This window comes from Lepus europaeus, chromosome 3 (assembly GCF_033115175.1).
Source record: "Lepus europaeus isolate LE1 chromosome 3, mLepTim1.pri, whole genome shotgun sequence".
Classification (NCBI taxonomy): domain Eukaryota; kingdom Metazoa; phylum Chordata; class Mammalia; order Lagomorpha; family Leporidae; genus Lepus; species Lepus europaeus.
In genome coordinates this window covers 29,828,971-29,850,086 of record NC_084829.1, presented here as the reverse complement: position 1 = coordinate 29,850,086, position 21,116 = coordinate 29,828,971, and the positions used below count along the sequence as shown (strand labels likewise).

The following is a 21,116-nucleotide window of genomic DNA, read 5'->3' as shown; positions in this document are numbered from 1 at the left end:
TTCCTTTATCATCCCTATGGGAACAACATCCACTGCTGTGTTGAACCACCTGTTGTAGTGCAGAGCACTGCATAGGCTAAGGTACTGGGGTCACAGTTATTCTGTTGGGTCTAGTTGGGTTCATGAGACTAAAATCTTCTTGCTAATGTGAAGGAATGTATGTGGGGTCTCCAGAATCCGGTACTCACAGATTTCTGTCCCATAGGGCACTATGGATTCAAATAGTGAATCCTTTCTCAAGATAAAACTACACTCCTGTAGCCTGTGGTCTAAGGGTTTAGGAGATGATGTGAAATTCCACTCTAAAACAAAGTTATAATATGTAAAGCATATAGAAAACACTTCAGGGCACTGGAGTGAACAAAGATTTTCTGGATCAGACTTGAAATGCACAGAAAATAAAAGAAAAAAAGCAGACAATTGGGATTTTATCAAACTAAAGAGAGTTTGCAAAGCAAATAGCCAAATGAGCAATGAGACAGCCTATAGAATAAAAGAAAATATTTGCAAGCTATAAGTCAATGTCCAGAACATTATAAATAACTTAAGCAACCCAATAGCAAAAAATGAAAGATCCAACTAAAGAATGGACAATGGATCTAAGCAGACATTTCTAAGAGGAAGACACACAAATGGCCAACAGGTACATACAGGATGCTCAAAATTGCTAGTCATCTGGGAAATGCAAATCAAAACCAGAATGAATCACCACTTTTATTTTTTAAAGTAAAATTGGCTCTTATCAAAGAGATAAAAGATAACACATGTTGGTTAGGATATGGAGAAAAGGGAATTCTTGCACACTAATCTAAATTATTATAGCCTCTGTGTGAAAAGCATGGGGCTCTCAAAAAACTAAAATAGTACAAACACCTGTTGCCTACCTGGTATGCTTTCTAGGAAGCTGGAATAGAGAATAGAGGCACAACTTGAACCCATGTGGGCATCCCAAATCAGGTATTAACCTATAGGCCAAATGCCCATTACTGAAACAATGAGTAAATATCCTTTTGAAATTTTTACTTGCTGTAAAGGTCAATATCTTATTCATTCTAAATTATCTGTTTCTATCCTACTGATTTATCTACACTTGGTATCAGTAATTAGTTCCCAAACAATGGAATACAAAGTTTCAACATAAGATAACAGCAACAACTCATTAATAATTTCCAATTTTGGCTGTTTTATACTTTATTACATTTTTAAATTAGTAATTTATTATTGATACTGGCTTCCTGCTGGGGAGATACCATCTTGCCTGGAAAGGGATTCTATGTGTAAAATATTAAAACTGAGGAAACTGTCAGAAAGAACCCTTCAGTAAAGAAATGACAAGAACTGCAAGTGACACAGTGAATGAGAAAAACAGCAGAGAGGAACAAATCATGCTGTTACTACAGCACTGCCTGCTGCCATATCTTGCTTCTCTTTGGATAGTAAACAGTAGCATGTTTTTCCAAAAGATAGGAGCATTTCTAATTTCCTCTGGATTCTATTTTCTAAATATCTTTTTCTCTATATACATACCATTTTTCTTGTTGGAACTGGATTAACTAGTGGTTTGGATTAAGGGTAAATATCTCTTGATTGACTGGGTTAAGTTTTTAAAAGCACTTACAGAAGCCTTCTCTCAACCAGTTCTAGTTGTCCACACTGAACTGTGGTTCCAAAATATTGAATGGAGCCTTGTTGCTTCTGTAATTACAAAACTATGACAAGGAACTGAATTATACTTTGATCAGTACACATTATATACACATGTTGAAATACCATACTGTACCTCATAAATATATACAGTTATTGTAATGTCAAACAAAAATATTTTAATGTTTTTAAAAAGAATGATTAAAATATTTGAAAAATATTACACAGCAAATTTCACAAATACACAATTGATAAGTTTAAAACTGTATGCCATTTTGAATAACATTATTAAATTTCTTACAGTTCTGCTGTCATTCTGTAGATGTGAATCACCCCTTTCTGCAGTGCATCCATGCTGTGTAGGATACCCTTCTGTGAGTCACTTAGTAGCTGTCTTGGTTATCAGATTAGCTGTAATGGTATCACAGTACTTATGTCCAAATAACTCTTAGTGTGCCTAATAATGGCCCTAAAGTGCTAGAGTAAGGATGCTGGCATTTTGAATATTCCAAAGAGAAGACATAAAGTGCTTGCTTTAAGCAAAAAAGATGAAAACATGCAATTTTATCAGGAAGGAAACAATCATATGATAAAGTTGCTAAGATGTATGGTAAGAATTAATATTCTGTCTGAAATCGTGAAGAAGGGAAATTTATGATAGTGTGCAGTTGAACTTCAAGACGCAAAACTTATGGTCACAGTTTAGTTAAGATTAAAAGTAAACTGAAGGTAGATCATTGTAAAAATTGAAGGAGGAAATAAGAGAGAAAGAAGGAGGAGGCATGGGAGCATGTGTGTGATGGAGGGTAGAGTGGGAAGTTCCTAAATCATTATATATGAAATACATAAAATATGTTTACCTTAAATAACATTTTAAAAAAGACATTAAATTATAGGATTTGGTGCTATTCAAAGTTTCAGGCATCCACTAATGTCTTGGTTTGTATCATTTACAGATATAGGTAGGTTATTGTATTTTCATAAGTAATAAGTGCTATATGGATTTCACCAAGTGTTGATTGTTCCACTTGTGAACATTTTGGCCACTAGATATACCCCTTGCTCAATTATTATATACATGTCCAACATCTTTAAAAGGAAAACACATCCATCATAACTGCTTAGGTCTTATTTTCAGTGGTCATCTTGCCTTGATCCAAAACTCCTTAGTCAGCGTCCTTCTCAGGGCAGCTTTCACATCCTTGTTCCTCAATGTATAGATAAATGGGTTGAGGGTAGGTGTGACAATGCCATAGAAGAGAGCCATGATCTTCCCCCTGTCATGAGAATAGCTAGAGGGAGGCTGAACATACATACTGATGGCTGTAAAGTAGAAGAGGCCAACCACAAGCAAATGTGAGGCACATGTGTTAAAGGCTTTCCAGCGACTTTCAGCAGAGCGGATTTTCATTACTGCTTGAGCGATGAACACATAGGTGCCCATGATGAGGCTGAGTGGCACCAAGAGAAGCAAAGCCCCTAATACATTGAGCTCAGCTTCATTCACACGAGTATCAGTACAGGCTAGTTTCAAAAGGGCAGGAACTTCACAGAAGAAATGGTCCACCACCCTGTGTCCACATCTTGGAGCCACCACTGTGAGAGTGGACTGGACAAGGGAGTTAGCAAAACCACTAATCCAGGTTCCAGCAGCCATGTGGATGCTGCGTCTCTGATTCATGATGATTGGGTAGTGAAGAGGCTTGCAAATGGCTGCGTAACGGTCAAAGGCCATGATGGCCAGAAGTATACATTCCGTGGAACCCAAGGCTAAAAAAATATAGAGTTGAGCAACACAACCTCCATAGCTAATTGTCTTTTTGGGTCCTCTAAGGTTGACTAGCATCTGTGGGACGGTGCTGGTAGTATAGCAGAGATCCAGAAGGGATAGGTTTGAGACAAAAAAGTACATGGGACTGTCAAGCTGAGGATCCAGACGGGAAACGAGGATAATGGAGATATTTCCAAATAGAGCAAAGATATAGGCCACCATAAAGATCACAAAGAGTGGGGTCTCTAGCCAGGGGCGATCAGAAAAGCCCAGTAAGATAAAATCATCTAGTGAGCTCTGGTTGCTGTTCCACATATTGGCACTTACAGGTGAAATGCCAGCAAGGACCTCTGAATGTCCACTGGTAGAGATGGTTATCAAGGGTAAGAAGTAGACCCTGAGAATTAGAGGCCAGAGATGTTGCTATCCAATTCTCATTTTTGCTCTATCTGCATCTATATCCTGATGACAGCAAAATGAGGCCATTTGCCTCAATATCCTGATTATGGTCAAATGTTAGGTCAACATCATCAACTTAATATTGAAAGATTACTGAGAAAAGAGTCTAAAAGGTGCCAGTATGGTAGTTGTGAAATTTTTCTCATTTAGTGGACCCTTAAGTATGTTATTCACTCCCTCTGGAATTTAGTATCTTCTCTTTTAAAAAGACTTAATATCAATACTACCAACTCTATACATCATGGATATTTAGAAGTGACAACAGAGTAAAGATGAAAACTGACTGGGAAAAGGTAGAGTTTTCCAAACCCGGTCAAACAAAGAATGGCAGGAAGAACGCAGACGGATCTGCAGCCGAGACAGAGCCAAAGCATCTTGTGTGCACATCGTCTTCACATTGATCCTGAGAAGAAACACCACAGGAACTGGAGCACATCTCTACATCTGCATGTCGAAAGGATGGAGCATCAGGGTTCTTTTTACTCTTTCCAAATTTTAATGCTCATTCTACTAAAAATAATTTAAAAATAAGGGCAAAATTAAAAAATGCAAACAAGATCACAAAATAATCAGACCTTAGAAATGTACTTTCTGTGAAAATGCTATTTTAAAAATATCTTGTTAAATTTGAGGAATTTTAACTTCTGTGAAAAATCATCAATAAGAGGTCCATATATTTGTACCTCTGAAATTTGAGGCTATGTATGAATTTCTAAACCCTCAGGATTTTCAACAGTATAATCACTTTCCCTTTATCTCTCCCTTCCTTATTCTCATGTCTCCTATCTCTTCTGCTCTTCCCCCACTCAAGTCATATATTTTATGATATAATTTTGAATGAAAATATTTCCTTTCTTTTCTTGACTGTCATATTTTACTAAACTTGTATGATGATTTTCTATGTTTTGTAAAAGGTATTTTCATTCTTCCTTCAAATTCTAGTATTGGACCAGCATTGTGGCATAGTGGGTTGGGGTGCTTCCAGCATCCCATATGGGTGCTGTTTTGAGTCCCAGTACTTCCACTTCTGATCTGGCCCTGCCAATGTGCCTGGGAAAGCCCAAGTATTGGGCTCCTGCAACCTACATAGGAGACTTCTATAGAATTCCAAAATCCTGATTTTGTACTGGCCCAGCCCTGGCTGTTGTGGCCATATGGGATACAAATAAGCAACAGATTCTCTCTCTCTCTCCCTCTGTCTCTCTCTGTCTCCCTCCCCCTCTTTCTGTATCTCCCTCTCTCTGTAATTCTGCCTTTCAAATACATAAATCTTAAGAAAAGTTTCAACTATCCAACTTATTATATGTGTCACAATAACTATTAATATTATATATTTGCAGAGGAAATCCAAATGGCAAACAGACATATGAAAAAATGTTCAGGATCGCTAGCCATCAGGGAAATGCAAATCAAAACCACAATGAGGTTTCACCTCCCCCCGGTTATGTATGGCTTTCATACAGAAATCAACAAACAACAGATGCTGGTGGGGAAAAAGGCATTCAGATCTGGTTAAAAAGCCCATGAGAGCATTTCAGGCATGGAAAGCCAAGACACTGTGGCAACAAATGACCTAAATGAATGATCTCTGTGATTGAGATCCTGGTGGAAAGAAGGGTTCATCAAAGAAAGAGGTACCTTTCTCTGAAGTGAAGAGAGAACTTACACTTTGATTATGGCCTTGTCTAAATAATGTCAGAGTTTGTGGACTCAAAAAGCTTCCTAGGGAGATTACTGAGGCCATGAACAGGAGTGTCAAATTGTTAAGTCAGCAACAGGAGTCACTGTGTACTTACACCCCATGTGGGATCTGTCCTTAATGTGTTGTCTAATGTGAAGCGATGCTATAACTAGTACTGAAACAGTATTTTTATACTTTGTGTTTCTGTGTGGGTACAAACTGATGAGGTCTTTACTAATTATATACTGAATTGATCTTCTGTATATAAAGATAATTGGAAATGAAAAAAAACAACCTGGTGTTAAATTGGAAATGGCATAGAAAATTAATTAATTTAAAAAAATATTATGTAAGATCCTTCTTTAATGTGCTGTACACTGTTATTTAATGCTATAATTAGTAATCCAATGGTAGTTTTTTCACTTTGTGTTGCTATATGGGGCAAACTGTTGAAATCTTTACCTAATATATACTAAACTGATCTTCTGTATATAAAGAGAATTGAAAATGAATCTTGATGTGAATGGAAGGGGAGAGGGAGCGGGAAAGGGGAGGGTTGCGGGTGGGAGGGAAGTTATGGGAGGGGGGAAGCCATTGTAACACATAAGCTGTACTTTGGAAATTTATATTCATTAAATAAAAGTTTAAATGTGAAAAAAAAGTTTCCATAGCCTTGGAAGCTCATGACAAGCGCCTCAGGTGATCACTGATGTCATAAATAAGAGTGTCAATTTTAAATCAACAACAGGAATCACTGCGTACTTGCTCCCATGTAAGTCCTTTGTCCTTAATATATTGTACTATGAGAATTAACAGTAAAATTAGTCTTCAAACAGTTATTTATACTTTGTGTATCTGTGTGGGTACAAACTGTTGAAATCTTTACTTAGTATAGAGTTGATCTTCTGTGTATTAAGGTAATTAAAAATGAATCTTGATGAAGAATGGGATGGGAGAGGGAGTAGGAGGTGGGATAGTTTCTGGATGGGAGGTGGGTATGGAGGGAAGAACCACTATAATCCAAAAGTTGTACTTAGGAAATTTAGATTTATTAAGTAAAAGTTCTCTGAAAATATTATTTATTTGCTTAATTGTGAATTTTATTTGTGTGCATTCATATGCAGTGAATAATGGTATTTATAATAAACAATTAATAAATATAAACTAGGAATAGTAAACACAATAAGACTGCTAGGGAATCAGCTTGGGATTCCCTGAGTATTTGTTTTTCTAATCTTCTTAGTTGGTTCTATCTCATCTCCATTTTGAGATCCAGCTTAGTGGGATATGTGGATCCAGCTGTCAGATACATTTTTTTAAGTTGACATCATCTGAATTATAAAAATGGATAGAGTGGGAGCAATTAGTAACAGTGATAAACTATATGGAGTAATACATACTTCACGCTAACCACAGAATCACTGAATCCAAAATTGAACTAATTTTGCCTATAGTATCACAATTTTTTTGGTACCCAGAAGATAATAATTCCTTTGAATTGCAATTGCCTGTGTTATCTAAGTTGTCATTGGATCACTTATTTTCTCATACTATTTAATCTGTATCCAACCAAAAACATGGTAGCAGACACACAGAAAATGGCTATGGCTCATGACCCCTAACTTTCAAATTGATACTTATAATTATTCTCTCATTTTCATAGCATCCTAGCTTCTTTGGAGAAACATTTCATTCATTTACATTTGATCACTTACAGCTGAACTCTAAATTCTTCAGTGACTCTTCATACTCTACCACAGTTATGTTAAAGTTCAGTCACAGATTCCAGGGCTCACATAATAATGGGTTGAATTAAGCAGACCCATACGCTTATGTAGCCAAATTTCCTACTTCCCTCTTGTGTTTATGCTGAAGAGAAATTTCACCAGGGTATCCATTTTGTAAAAAAAATTCTCATATAAAAATATTATTTTTTCCTGTTCTTTTTTACTCACTATTGTACTTTATTTATATTTCTTTCGTGATATACTCCACATTTTATTATATATATTTATATATAGAGGTGGGGGAAGGATATGTACCCCTCTCTCTGTGCCAAAAATTTAAGAAAGAGATTTTCGCCTTTGCATTCTCTCTCCCTCTCCCAACATGGCGGCCTCAGCAAAAAAGAAGAATAAGAAGGGGAAGACTATCTCCCTGATGGACTTTCTGGCTGAGGATGGGGACACTGGTGGAGGAAGCACCTACGTCCCCAAGCCAGTCAGCTGGGCTGATGAAACGGACGACCTAGAAGGAGATGTTTCCACCACTTGGCACAGCAACGATGACGGCGCCTACAGGGTGCCCCCAATTGACCGTTCCATCCTTCCCACTGCTCCACGGGCTGCTCGGGAACCCAATATCGACCGGAGCCGTCTTCCCAAATCACCACCCTACACTGCTTTTCTAGGGAACCTGCCCTATGATGTAACAGAAGACTCCATTAAGGAATTCTTTAGGGGATTAAATATTAGTGCCGTGCATTTACCACGTGAACCCATCAATCCAGAGAGGCTGAAAGGTTTTGGTTATGCTGAGTTTGAAGACCTGGACTCCCTGCTCAGTTCCCTGAGTCTCAATGAAGAGTCTTTAGGTAACAGGAGAATTCGAGTGGATGTTGCTGACCAAGCACAGGATAAAGACAGGGACGATCGTTCCTTTGGCCGAGACAGAAATCGGGACTCCGACAAAACAGACACGGACTGGAGGGCCCGTCCCGCCACGGACAGCTTTGATGACTACCCTCCTCGGAGAGGGGACGATAGCTTCGGAGACAAGTATCGGGATCTTTACGATTCAGACCGGTATCGGGATGTGTACCGGGACGGGTATCGGGATGGCCCACGCCGGAACACGGATCGATACGGGGGTCGGGATCGCTGTGACGACCGGGGCAGCCGGGGCTACGATCGGGGCTATGACTCCAGGCTAGGCAGTGGCAGAAGAGCGTTTGGTAGTGGGTACCGCAGGGATGACGACTACAGGGGAGGCGGGGACCGCTATGAAGACCGCTATGACAGGACGACCGGCCGTGGGGCTCCAGAGACGATTACTCCCGGGACGACTACAGGCGGGAGGACAGAGGTCCCCCCCAGAAACCCAAACTGAACCTGAAGCCTCGGAGTACGCCTAAGGAAGACGACTCCTCTGCTGGCACCTCGCAGTCCAGTCGGGCGGCTTCTCTCTTTGGAGGGGCAAAGCCTGTCGACACAGCTGCTAGAGAGAGAGAAGTCGAGGAGCGGCTGCAGAAGGAGCAGGAGAAACTGCAGCGCCAGCTGGACGAGCCCAAGCTGGAGCGGCGGCCCCGGGAGAGACACCCAAGCTGGCGAAGTGAAGAAACTCAGGGACATGAGCGGTCAAGGACAGAAAGTGAGTCATCACAGACTGGGACTGCAGCCGCTTCTGGCAGAAATGCACGGAGGATGGAGAGTGAGAAGTCTCTAGACAACAAGACCCTCAGTAAGGAGGAGGACTGTCACTCTCCAACTTCTAAGCCTCCCAAACCCCATCAGCCTCTAAAGGTAATGCCAGCCCCTCCACCAAAGGAGAATGCTTGGGTGAAGCGAAGTTCTAACCCTCCTGCTCGGTCCCAGAGCTCAGACACAGAGCAGCAGTCCCCGACCAGTGGTGGCGGGAAAGCAGCCCCCACTCAGCCAGCCGAGGAGGGACCAGGAAGGAAAGATGAGAACAAAATGGATGGGATGAGTGGACCCAGAAGCCCGGCCGAGACCTCCGGCCGTGGTCCAGGAGAGGGCGGGAGCAGAGAGCACTGGAAGGAGTCAGACAGGAAAGATGGCAAAAAGGAACAAGACGCCAGATCTACACCTGAGCCAAAGAAACCTGAAGAAAGTCCAGCCTCCAACTTCAGTTCTGCAAGTACGCTGCTCTCTCCGTGGACGGTGAAGACGAGAACGAGGGGGAGGACGACGCTGAGTAGCCCTCGTGCCCCGTGCGCTCCTCACCTCCACCCCGGGACACTCAAGAGCAAGTCAAACCTCTATCCAGCGAGACACAATAAAACTCACCATCTCCTGGAGACCTTTCTTAACTTTTTTTTTTTTTTTTTTTTTAACGAGATGAAATTCTTTTGCATGCTGCTGCAGCCTTTAACGTGTTGACGTGGCCGGAGGAGCGCCACTGTGGCCGGAGCGCGAGCACGCTTGAACAGAAGTTGGGCTGGGTTTTTATGAGGCCCTGCGGTTGCCTGCGTGACTGGTGCCCTGGGGCCTCCACTTAGCAGAAATGGCAATGGCAGCGACTGGGCGCTAGGGGAGGGTCAGGGAAGCGCGCGAGATTTCTGCCTTGCCTTTCCTGTTGTGGCATATATGAATTCACAGACATTACCGGAGTAGATTGTTCACCCTGGCAAAGGTAGATTTAGTCTCCAGGAGGCTGCCCGCCCCTCCTCCTCTTGAATTCTGAGTTCCTGGGGCCAGCCTAGGAGGATTATCTTTATTTTTAGCCCCCAGGGGGGTAGCTGAGAGTCTACAGGCCACTAGAGAGCAGGACTGCTTGGGGACCAAAGTAGGAGAATCGTGGTTTGAAGCAGAGCTTTGGGAGGTGCTGGGGGGCCTGGCGTGGCCTCCAGTGAGAGTGGCGACTTCCTGGCGCAGGAAGCGCGGGGTGGCGGGAAGTCCCGGGCTGCTCTTTCCAAACACTGTGCTCTCTGAACGCTGAAATACAGCCACGTTCTGTTAACCCAAAAGCTTTAAATTCAGAGTCTGGTCTTAGGTCCTTTGCGCTACTCTTAGACCTCCCGAAAAAGCAGCCTCTGTCAGTCAGGCACCTGCGCTCCCGGTGCTTCCTCCCGGCCCCCGGAGCTGGGGAAAGAGAATCACTGCTTTGCTCCCCCAATCCCCTGGGGACTCTCACTCCTCCCTCGGCCCGGCTGCTCCTGCAGATCAGTGCTCCCGGACTGGGGGTGTTGGCTGTGGAGCAGGAAGGACGGGCGGGTAGGGACTGGAAAAAGGAACCTTTCTTGCAGCCTTGATTGGGGTTTTTGTTTTCTGTAACCAGTTTCCTTCCCTCTGCTGAGTCCCACACACGCTTGGGTTTATAATGTGGCCGAGATTAACGTATGGGGCGTTTTGCTTTGGGTTTTTTTGTTTGTTTCTTTTTAAGCTTCTCTTAAAATAATGAATAACGGAGAGAACTCTTTAGCAAGGTCTTGGTTTCTATGGCAACACAGTAGCTTGTCTGCTTGTATGTGCGCCTTTGTGTAGGGTCCACTCAGTAGATGGTACCCACAGAGAAATGGTGTCTGGTGTGTCGTTGGCAAGCCCTTCCCCCCATCAGTCCTGGTGCGAGCCTGCAGGGCAGGGCTGCTGGTTGAAGTGCGCTGCAGCAGGGGGCGCGATAGGTCGTTTGCTCAGTGGACTAAAGATGACCAAGCGAAGTGAAGCGGGCTAGTAGCTGGGAAGTGGGCTTTTCACAAGACGCCCAAAGCTGAAAGGGTCTTGGATCCACTGCTCCTAGGTAATGGAAAGACAGTCGCCCCCTTCGTGTCTGCTCCTTCCAGATAGTCGGATCCAAAAAAGCTGTTCTTTCCCACGCCCCTGCCTTGCCCTCCTGTTAAGATCAGAACAGGGATTGATTTATGTCCTGCCCCTGAAAATTTGTACAAAAATATCTTCTATGAAAATGATTTGTAATCTGTAGACTTAATACCTGGGAGATGTCTTGGGATGTAAAATCCCATCCTTTGGGTTGTGGGGTTTTTGTTTTCTCTAAATAAATCTGATCTTTAAAGTTCAAAAAAAAAAAAAAGAAAAAAAAGAGATTTTCTTTTTTTCTTGTTTTCCTTACTAGATTGTTTCTATATATTTTTTGGGTAAGCATGTGACTTAATCATGCCCTAGTATGTATTAAATATGGTAGACATTTACTACATATTAATTAATTTTAATTAGTTGAAACCAGTAATCATAACTTTTCCCTTTGATGTTCAGATATGTTATATTACATTAACATCTTGATATCACTATTTTCAGCTATGATCTCAATTACTTTCACTGGTACTGAATTACAAATCAACCCAGATACTTTTTCATTCCAAGTACAAGAAGCAAAACAGAGGCAAAATATTTCTTATTTTGGGACTGGCCTTGTGGTGCATCTGATTAGGCACCACCTGAAACACTGGCATCCCATGTGGAAGCACTGGTTCAAGTCCCAGCTGCTCCACTTCTGATGCCAATGCCTGCTAATGTGCCTGGGAAAGGAGGAGAAGATGATTCAAGTACTTGAGTGAAGTAGCAGATGGAAGATTTCTTTCTGTGTTTCTTCCTGTCTCTGTCACTTTGTCTTTTATTATCATTATTTCTATTTTAAAATTTTTTGGTTTTTTAATTTAAAATTTAAGAATTTTTAACATTTTCCACATTCAATTCATATGTACATATTGTGTGCATACACATATATACTATTTTCTTCTTGAAAACAGAGATAAATTATATAAATCTTTTTTAAAAATGCTGTATCTTACTCAACTCTGATATTTTAGACTTTTATTGCTAATTCTTAAGTTGATACATCTTATCAACCAATAAGTTTATTTATTCTATTTACTAAAAATCAGTGGATTTTGATTTTATTGTCTTTTTGTTCAACTGGATAATGATAATTAAAATATTTGTATATAAGCTTCATAGTATATTCATGATAATTCAGTGTGAATTACTTTGTAAATTAAAGAAAAAATAGCTTCATGAAATAATACAAAAGGCATAGGGGAATATAGTCAGTACCTGGCAGGACTACTTTCATGGTAAAAATTACACTGGAAGGATTCTGGAAATTTCCAGGTATCTTTGATCTCCTTAGAAAACGAAGTTAATTACTTTCTTAGCTTGTGACAGACAATTTTTAATAAAAGTACTTTAGAAATATAGTTGTGTTTTGTATCATATTTCTTTCAAAATGGGACAGACACCATTGCCAGGACAATGATAAAATATATTTTAAATGAATCCTAAGGAACAATTTTGTCTTCGTATATACTCTGGACCAAATGTTGTCTTATATGATCTGGTCAGGGGAAAACATCTGTGTTGCAGGATTTCTTATAGAAGGATATCCTTTAGTCAGCTTTTTTATTTTAGTTTTTTATATAACCAGAATTTTAAAAAGGACATTTAATTGTAGAATGCTTTCTTTACCTTAATTGGTTTGTTTTCTTCCTAAAACAACTTTCTTTTTTTGTTGTTGTTTTTGTTTTTTTGACAGGCAGAGTGGACAGTGAGAGAGAGAGAGAGAGGGAGAAAGGTCTTCCTTTGCAGTTGGTTCACCCTCCAATGGCCGCCGTGGCCGGCGTGCTGTGGCCTGCGCACTGCGCTGATCTGAAGGCAGGAGCCAGGTGCTTCTCCTGGTCTCCCATGGGGTGCAGGGCCCAAGCACTTTGGGCCATCCTTCACTGCACTCCTGGGCCACAGCAGAGAGCTGGCCTGGAAGAGGGGCAACCGGGACGGAATCCGGTGCCCCGACCGGGACTAGAACCTGGTGTGCCGGTGCCACAGGCAGAGGATTAGCCTATTGAGCCGCAGCGCTGGCCCCTAAAACAACTTTCAAAATCTCATTATTTAGTTGTCTTCAATCACATATTTTTCTATATCTGAGAAAAGCCAGTTTTCTTCCCTTACACTTAAAAATGTATCATCATATCATTTTCATAATCTTCATATTTTTTCTGTCACCTCTTTCCAAATAGACAGAAATATATATTTTTGTTACTGAGTGCTATTGAGTTTCTGAGATAGCCTTGGATTATTATGAATAAAACCAAATCATATACTTTACTTCAGTGGAAGAATAAAGCTATTAAAGAAGAATATGTAGAGTGCTATCTTGATTTTCTGAACACTTTTTGTATGCCTAGATATTGAAGATTTATAGGAACATAGAGGTGAAATTAATAACAAAATAACTGCAAGGATAAGTTCAGAAAGTAAACTTGAGAGAGGTGAATAGTGGAGAAGAAAGAAAAAAGTAATGTATAAATACTAATGTTCTAACAAATGCTTAATTATATTAAATATATATTATACATATAGTATTATTGATATATAATTATAAGTATTATAGATATCTGTTGAATATATGAATATAGGAAAGAGTATAAGGAAAATTGGAAATAAGAGTTAAAGGTGTTAGAGTCTCAGGTGGCCAGCGCTGTGGCGCAGCGGGTTAACGCTCTGGCCTGCACCACCAGCATCCCATATGGTTGCTGGTTAGAGACTTGGCTGCTCCATTTCTGATCCAGCTCTTTACTATGGCCTGGGAAAGCAGTAGAGGATGGCCCAAATCCTTGAGCGCCTGCACCCACATGGGAGACCCGGAGGAGGCTCCTGGCTTCTGGATTCAGATCGGCACAGTTCCAGCCGTTGCGGCCAACTGGGGAGTGAACCATCAGATGGAAGAACTCTCTCTCTCTGCCTCTGCTACCTCTGCTGTGTAACTCTGACTTTCAAATAAGTAAGTAAATCTGGAAAAACTCAAACTATCCCTCTTTGCAGATGATATGATTCTTTACTTAGGGGACCCAAAGAACTCTACTAAGAGACTGCTGGAACTCATCGAAGAGTTTGGCAAAGTAGCAGGATATAAAATCAATGCACAAAAATCAACAGCCTTTGTATACACAGGCAATGCCACAGCTGAGGAAGAACTTCTAAAATCAATCCCATTCACAATAGCTACAAAAACAATCAAATACCTTGGAATAAACTTAACCAAAGACGTCAAAGATCTCTACGATGAAAACTACAAAACCCTAAAGAAAGAAATAGAAGAGGATACCAAAAAATGGAGAAATCTTCCATGCTCATGGATTGGAAGAATCAATATCATCAAAATGTCTATTCTCCCAAAAGCAATTTATACATTCAATGCAATACCAATCAAGATACCAAAGACATTCTTCTCAGATCTGGAAAAAATGATGCTGAAATTCATATGGAGACACAGAAGACCTCGAATAGCCAAAGCAATCTTGTACAACAAAAACAAAGCCGGTGGCATCAAAATACCAGATTTCAGGGCATACTACAGGGCAGTTGTTATCAAAACAGCATGGTACTGGTACAGAAACAGATGGATAGACCAATGGAACAGAATAGAAACACCAGAAATCAATTCAAACATCTACAGCCAACTTATATTTGACCAAAGATCCAAATCCAATCCCTGGAATAAGGACAGTCTATTCAATAAATGGTGCTGGGAAAATTGGATTTCCACGTGCAGAAGCTTGAAGCAAGACCCATACCTATCACCTTACACAAAAATTCACTCAACATGGATTAAAGACTTAAATCTATGACCTGAAACCATCAAAATATTAGAGAGCATTGGAGAAACCCTGCAAGATATAGGCACAGGCAAAGACTTCTTTGAAAATACTCCAGCAGCACAGGCAGTCAAAACCAAAATTAACATTTGGGATTGCATCAAATTGAGAAGTTTCTGTACTTCAAAAGAAACAGGAAAGTGAAGAGGCAACCGACAGAATGGGAAAAAATATTTGCAAACTATACTACAGATAAAGGGTTGATAACCAGAATCTACATAGAAATCAAGAAAATCCACAACAACAGAACAAACAACCCACTTAAGAGATGGGCCAAGGACCTCAATAGACATTTTTCGAAAGAGGAAATCCAAATGGCCAACAGACACATGAAAAAATGTTCAAGATCACTAGCAATCAGAGAAATGCAAATCAAAACCACAATGAGGTTCCATCTCACCCCGGTGAGAATGGCTCACTTTCAGAAATCTACCAACAGCAGATGCTGGTGACGATGTGGGGGAAAAGGGACACTAACCCACTGTTGGTGGGAATGCAAACTGGTTAAGCCACTATGGAAGTCAGTCTGGAGATTCCTCAGAAACCTGAACATAAACCTACCACACAACCCAGCCATCCCACTACTTGGAATTTACCCAAAGGAAATTAATTTGGCTAATAAAAAAAGCCATCTGCACATTAATGTTTATTGCAGCTCAATTCACAATAGCTAAGACCTGGAACCAACCCAAATGCCCATCAACAGTAGACTGGATAAAGAAATGATGGGACATGTACTCCATAGAATACTATACAGCAGTAAGAAACAACAAAACCCGGTCATTTGCAAGAAGATGGAGGAATCTGGAAAACATCATGCTGAGTGAATTAAGCCAGTCCCAAAGAGAAAAATATCATTTGTTTTCCCTGATCGGTGACAACTGAGCACCAAAGGGGAAACCTGTTGAAGTGAAATGGACACTATAAGAAACAATGACCTGATCAGCTCTTGTCCTGACTCTAGATGTACAATGTAATACTTTATCCTTTTTAGTATTTGTTGTTGTTGTTGTTCTAGTACTAGTGGTTGAACTCTGTAATTAACACAGAATTATTCTTAGGTGTTTAAATGTTAACTGAAAAGTGATCCCTGTTAAATTTTTTTTTATTAAACTTTTATTTAATGAATATAAATTTCCAAAGTATAGCTTATGGGTTACAATGGCTTCCCCCCTCCCATAACTTCCCTCCCGCCCGCAACCCTCCCCTTTCCCGCTCCCTTTCCCCTTCCATTCATGTAAAGATTCTCTTTGTATACAGAAGATCAGTTTAGTATATATTAGGTAAAGATTTCAACATTTTGCCCATATAGCAACATAAAGTGAAAAAACTACCATTGGATTACTAATTATAGCATTAAATAGCAATGTACAGCACATTAAAGACAGAGATCCTACATAATTTTTTTTCAAATTAATTAATTTTCTATGCCATTTCCATTTTAACACCAGGTTGTTTTTTTTTTTTCATTTCCAATTCTCTTTATATACAGAGGATCACTTCAGTATATAATTAGTAAAGACCTCATCAGTTTGTGCCCACACAGAAACTCAAAATATAAAAATACTGTTTCAGTACTAGTTACAGCATCACTTGGCTTTAGACAACACATTAGGGACAGATCCCACATGGGGTGTAAGTACACAGTGACTCCTGTTGCTGATTTAACAATTTGACACTCCTGTTCATGGCGTCAGTAATCTCCCTAGGCTCTAGTCATGAGTTGCCAGGGCTATGGAAGCCTTTAGAGTTCGCTGACTTTGATCTTATTCCGATAGGGTCATAGTCAAAGTGGAAGTTCTCTCCTCCCTTCGGAGAAGGGTACCTCCTTCTTTGATGGCCCCATTCTTTCCACTGGGATCTCACTCACAGAGATCATTCATTTAGGTCTTTTTTTTTTCCATGATATCTTGGCTTTCCATGCCTGCTATACTCTCATGGGCTCTTCAACCAGATCCGAATGCCTTGAGGGCTGATTCTGAGGCCAGAGTGTTGTTTAGGACATCTACCATCCTATGAGTCTGCTGTGTATCCCACTTCCCATGTTGGATCTTTCTCTCCCTTTTTGATTCTATCAGTTAGTATTAGCGGATACTTGTCTTGTTTGTGTGATCTCTTTGACTCTTAGAGCTATCAGAACTATCAATTGTGAGCTGAAATTGATCACTTGGACTAGTGCGATGGCATTGGTACATGCCATCTTGATGGGATTGTGTTGGAATCCCCTGGCACATTTCTAACTCCACCATTTGCGGCCAGTCCGATTGAGCATGTTCCAAATTGTTCATCTGGATCCCTGTTAAATTTAGAGTTGGAAAAGAGAGGAAGGGGATGTACAATTTGGGACATGCACAATCAGACTTGCCGCAAATGGTGGAGTTAGAAATGTGCCAGGGGATTCCAACACAATCCCATCGAGGTGGCATGTACCAACACTATCTCACTAGTCCAAGTGATCAATTTCAGCTCACAATTGATGGCTCTGATAGGTCTAAAAGTCAAAGGGATCACACAAACAAGACAAGTGTCTGCTAATACTAACTGATAGAATCAAAAAGGGAGAGAAGGATCCAACATGGGAAGTGGGATACACAGCAGACTCATAGAATGGCAGATGTCCTAAACAACACTCTGGCCTCAGAATCAGCCCTCAAGGCATTCGGATCTGGCTGAAAAGCCCATGAGAGTATTGTAGGCATGGAAAGCCAAGATACCATGGGAAAAAAAAGACCTAAATGAAAGATCTCTGTGAGTGAGATCCCAGTGGAAAGAACGGGGCCATCAAAGAAGGAGGTACCTTTCTCCGAAGGGAGGAGAGAACTTCCACTTTGACTATGACCCTATCGGAATAAGATCAAAGTCAGCGAACTCTAAAGGCTTCCATAGCCCTGACAACTCATGACTAGAGCCTAGGGAGATTACTGACGCCATGAACAGGAGTGTCAAATTGTTAAGTCAGCAACAGGAGTCACTGTGTACTTACATCCCATGTGGGATCTGTCCTTAATGTGTTGTCTAATGTGAGGTGATACTATAACTAGTACTGAAAGAGTATTTTTATACTTTGTGTTTCTGTGTGGGTACAAACTGATGAGGTCTTCACTAATTATATACTGAAGTGATCTTCTGTATATAAAGAGAATTGGAAATGAAAAAAAAACAAACTGGTGTTAAATTGGAAATGGCATAGAAAATTAATTAATTAAAAAATATTATGTAGGATCTCTGTCTTTTATGTGCTGTACACTGTTATTTAATGCTATAACTAGTACTCCAATGGTAGTTTTTTCACTTTATGTTGCTATATGGGGCAAACTGTTGAAATCTTTACCTAATATATACTAAACTGATCTTCTGTATATAAAGAGAATTGAAAATGAATCTTGATGTGAATGGAAGGGAGAGGGAGCGGGAAAGGGGAGGGTTGCGGGTGGGAGGGAAGTTATGGGAGGGGGGAAGCCATTGTAACCCATAAGCTGTACTTTGGAAATTTATATTCATTAAATAAAAGTTTAATAAATGAAAAAAAAAGAATCACTCAGGTAACTCACTTAATTTGCTTAAAAAGGACTGTGGGGAGTTCTTCCTTTTCTGGCTGTATAAAATAATTATGGGTATTAATGGAATTTAATTTACGTAAATGTCAAGCAAAAATATGTAAATGGTTTCCCTGAGGTTTACAAATTGGTGTTAAGAGATAAAAGGATCTATAAATCTCAAGGAAATACAAAGTGTAAAGGAGCAAACGTGGAGTTATAAGTATCTGGCCAAATGGCTTAAGAAAACATGAAGCCCATTTTTTTAAAAAAAATGTGTACATCTTCATACATTTTTCATTAAATTTCTAAACTTGATTCCAACATAATATGTTAATAAAACAAACTAGGAATAGCAGTTACAGATTTAGTTCACCTGTGACCCACGTTATCTTTCCAATAGCATTATCTGATGACGTTTGCTATGGTTTTAATCTCATGCTCTCTGCCTACCAGATTTCATTATTCTAACAGGTTAAATCTGTCACAAATTTAAACAACCTTTGATTTAGCTGAATTGCAGGCCTTAAGTGATCAATTGGTCTGTACAAAATCCATATTGGTATCTACAAACTTTGTAATTTAATAGAAGTTTCAATGTAAAAGTGAGCTTTAAAGGCTTGCCTAAAAATATTTAAATGAAAACAAAAGTTTCTAAAGGTAAACAACTTGAGTAGCCACTTACATTTTCCCACAGTTCTTCTCATAATGAACTAGTGAATAACATTATACCAAATTTATGCATAAAACCAAACTTTATATGAATATTTTCTTTCATGTGTAAGTCTATACAGTATACTCATATGTATATTTATCTTGTTCCCACAATAAGCCTCAAAAGTAAGAGTTATTTAGTTACTAACATTACAGAGGATACTCAGGTACCAAGAGGTTATAAGACTTGCCCAAGTTTATAGTCTTAGTAAATTCAGAGGTAAAAATTTGAATAATGTAACACTTTGAAACCTGTATTAGTACATTTTATTTTTTTAAAGCTTTTATTTCATAAATATAAATTTCATAAGTACAGCTTTTGGAATATAGTAGTTCTTTCCCCCATACTCGTCCTCCCATCCCACTCCTGCCCTACTACCTCTTACTCCCTCTCCCATCCCATTCTTCATTAAGATTCATTTTTAATTATCTTTGTACATAGAAGATCAACTCTATACTAAGCAAAGATTTCAATAGTTTGCACCCACACAAACACACAAAGTATAAATCATCAGTACATTTTCTATAGTTGTAGTGCTCATATCTCAAACAAAAATATGTATGACTTGTAGAATTAGTTTTTTAACATGTTTTTACAACTTACTTTACAGTTTTACTCCTGAACACTCTCTTTATAGCAATTATGAAGCCTAAGAAAGGAAAGTGGTTTTAATTTTTGACTAGCCTTCCCTCCCAAAATCCCTTCTGCATTTACCTGGTACTGGGTTGCAGTTCGTCAGCTTGCCAAGTATGTGACACAGAGATGAGGAGCTCAAACATTATACTCAGATAGGCTTGCTGTTTAAGTATCTTCTCGGTCTTCTGTAGTATCAAGCACTCTGATCTACTGCAGGGTCATTTTTAAACAACCAACTCCTATTTATGGTCATTCATACAGTCTGTAGATCCACAGGGAACTTTCCCATGAGTTTTCATGCCATTACCGTCATAGTCTCATTCTTCTATTTAAATCTCTGAGAGTCAGCATAATTAGCAACTACTGTCGCCAACATGTCCACCAAGAGAAAAGAACCAGAGGGACTAAAAAGTGAGAGAAGCTCAGAGAAATGAAGAAAAATTTCTAACAAAGGGTGGGCATTGTGGCATAGCAGGTTAAGCTCCCAATTACAATGCTAGCATCCCATGTGAGCGTGAGTTCAAGTCCCAGCTGCTTCCCTGCTTATCCTGTTCCCTATTGGTTCACCTGGGAAGGCAGCAGAGGATGGATAGAGTGCTTGAGCCTCCGCCACTCACATAGGAGACCCAGGTAGAGTTCCAGGATCCTTTCTTTGGCAGGTATTGTGACCATTTAGGGGTCACACTTATCAAACTGGCAAAGAAAAAACATTTCATTTTATATCATGCTGGAAATCCCCTTTGATTTAGCCTTATTGTAAAGTAACTTAGAATTGTATATCATACGTAAGAATGAACATATCAAAAAGGGAGAGAAAGATCCAACATGGGAAGTGGGATACACAGCAGACTCATAGGATGGCAGATGTCCTAAACAACACTCTGGCCTCAGAATCAGCCCTCAAGGCATTCGGATCTGGCTGAAGAGCCCATGAGAGTATAGCAGGCATGGAAAGCCAAGATATCATGGAAAAAAAAAAGACCTAAATGAATGATCTCTGTGAGTGAGATCCCAGTGGAAAGAACGGGGCCATCAAAGAAGGAGGTACCCTTCTCCGAAGGGAGGAGAGAACTTCCACTTTGACTATGACCCTATCGGAATAAGATCAAAGTCAGCGAACTCTAAAGGCTTCCATAGCCCTGGCAACTCATGACTAGAGCCTAGGGAGATTACTGACGCCATGAACAGGAGTGTCAAATTGTTAAATCAGCAACAGGAGTCACTGTGTACTTACACCCCATGTGGGATCTGTCCCTAACGTGTCGTCTAAAGCCAAGTGATGCTATAACTAGTACTGAAACAGTATTTTTATACTTTGAGTTTCTGTGTGG

At 40.1% G+C, this 21,116-nt stretch overlaps 2 protein-coding genes across 2 annotated transcripts; one reads left to right on the top strand and one right to left on the bottom strand.

The window, feature by feature from the left end:
- Positions 1-2,785: 2,785 nt before the first annotated feature.
- On the bottom strand, positions 2,786-3,730 carry LOC133756792 (olfactory receptor 2B2-like). Its single transcript, XM_062187384.1, has one exon. It carries the CDS (start codon positions 3,728-3,730, stop codon positions 2,786-2,788), a length of 945 nt encoding a protein of 314 aa, XP_062043368.1.
- A 3,912-nt stretch (positions 3,731-7,642) lies between these two features.
- Positions 7,643-9,602, top strand: LOC133755278 (eukaryotic translation initiation factor 4B-like). Its single transcript, XM_062185452.1, is given in 3 exon segments — positions 7,643-8,571; positions 8,574-9,425; positions 9,428-9,602. Coding segments are annotated over 3 exon segments (1,824 nt in total). The 5' UTR covers positions 7,643-7,664; the 3' UTR covers positions 9,493-9,602.
- Positions 9,603-21,116: the final 11,514 nt, after the last annotated feature.

Coding starts and splice junctions, on each gene's coding strand:
- LOC133756792 (XM_062187384.1), bottom strand. CDS start 3,730: ATGTGGAACAGCAACCAGAGCTCACTAGATGATTTTATCTTACTGGGC.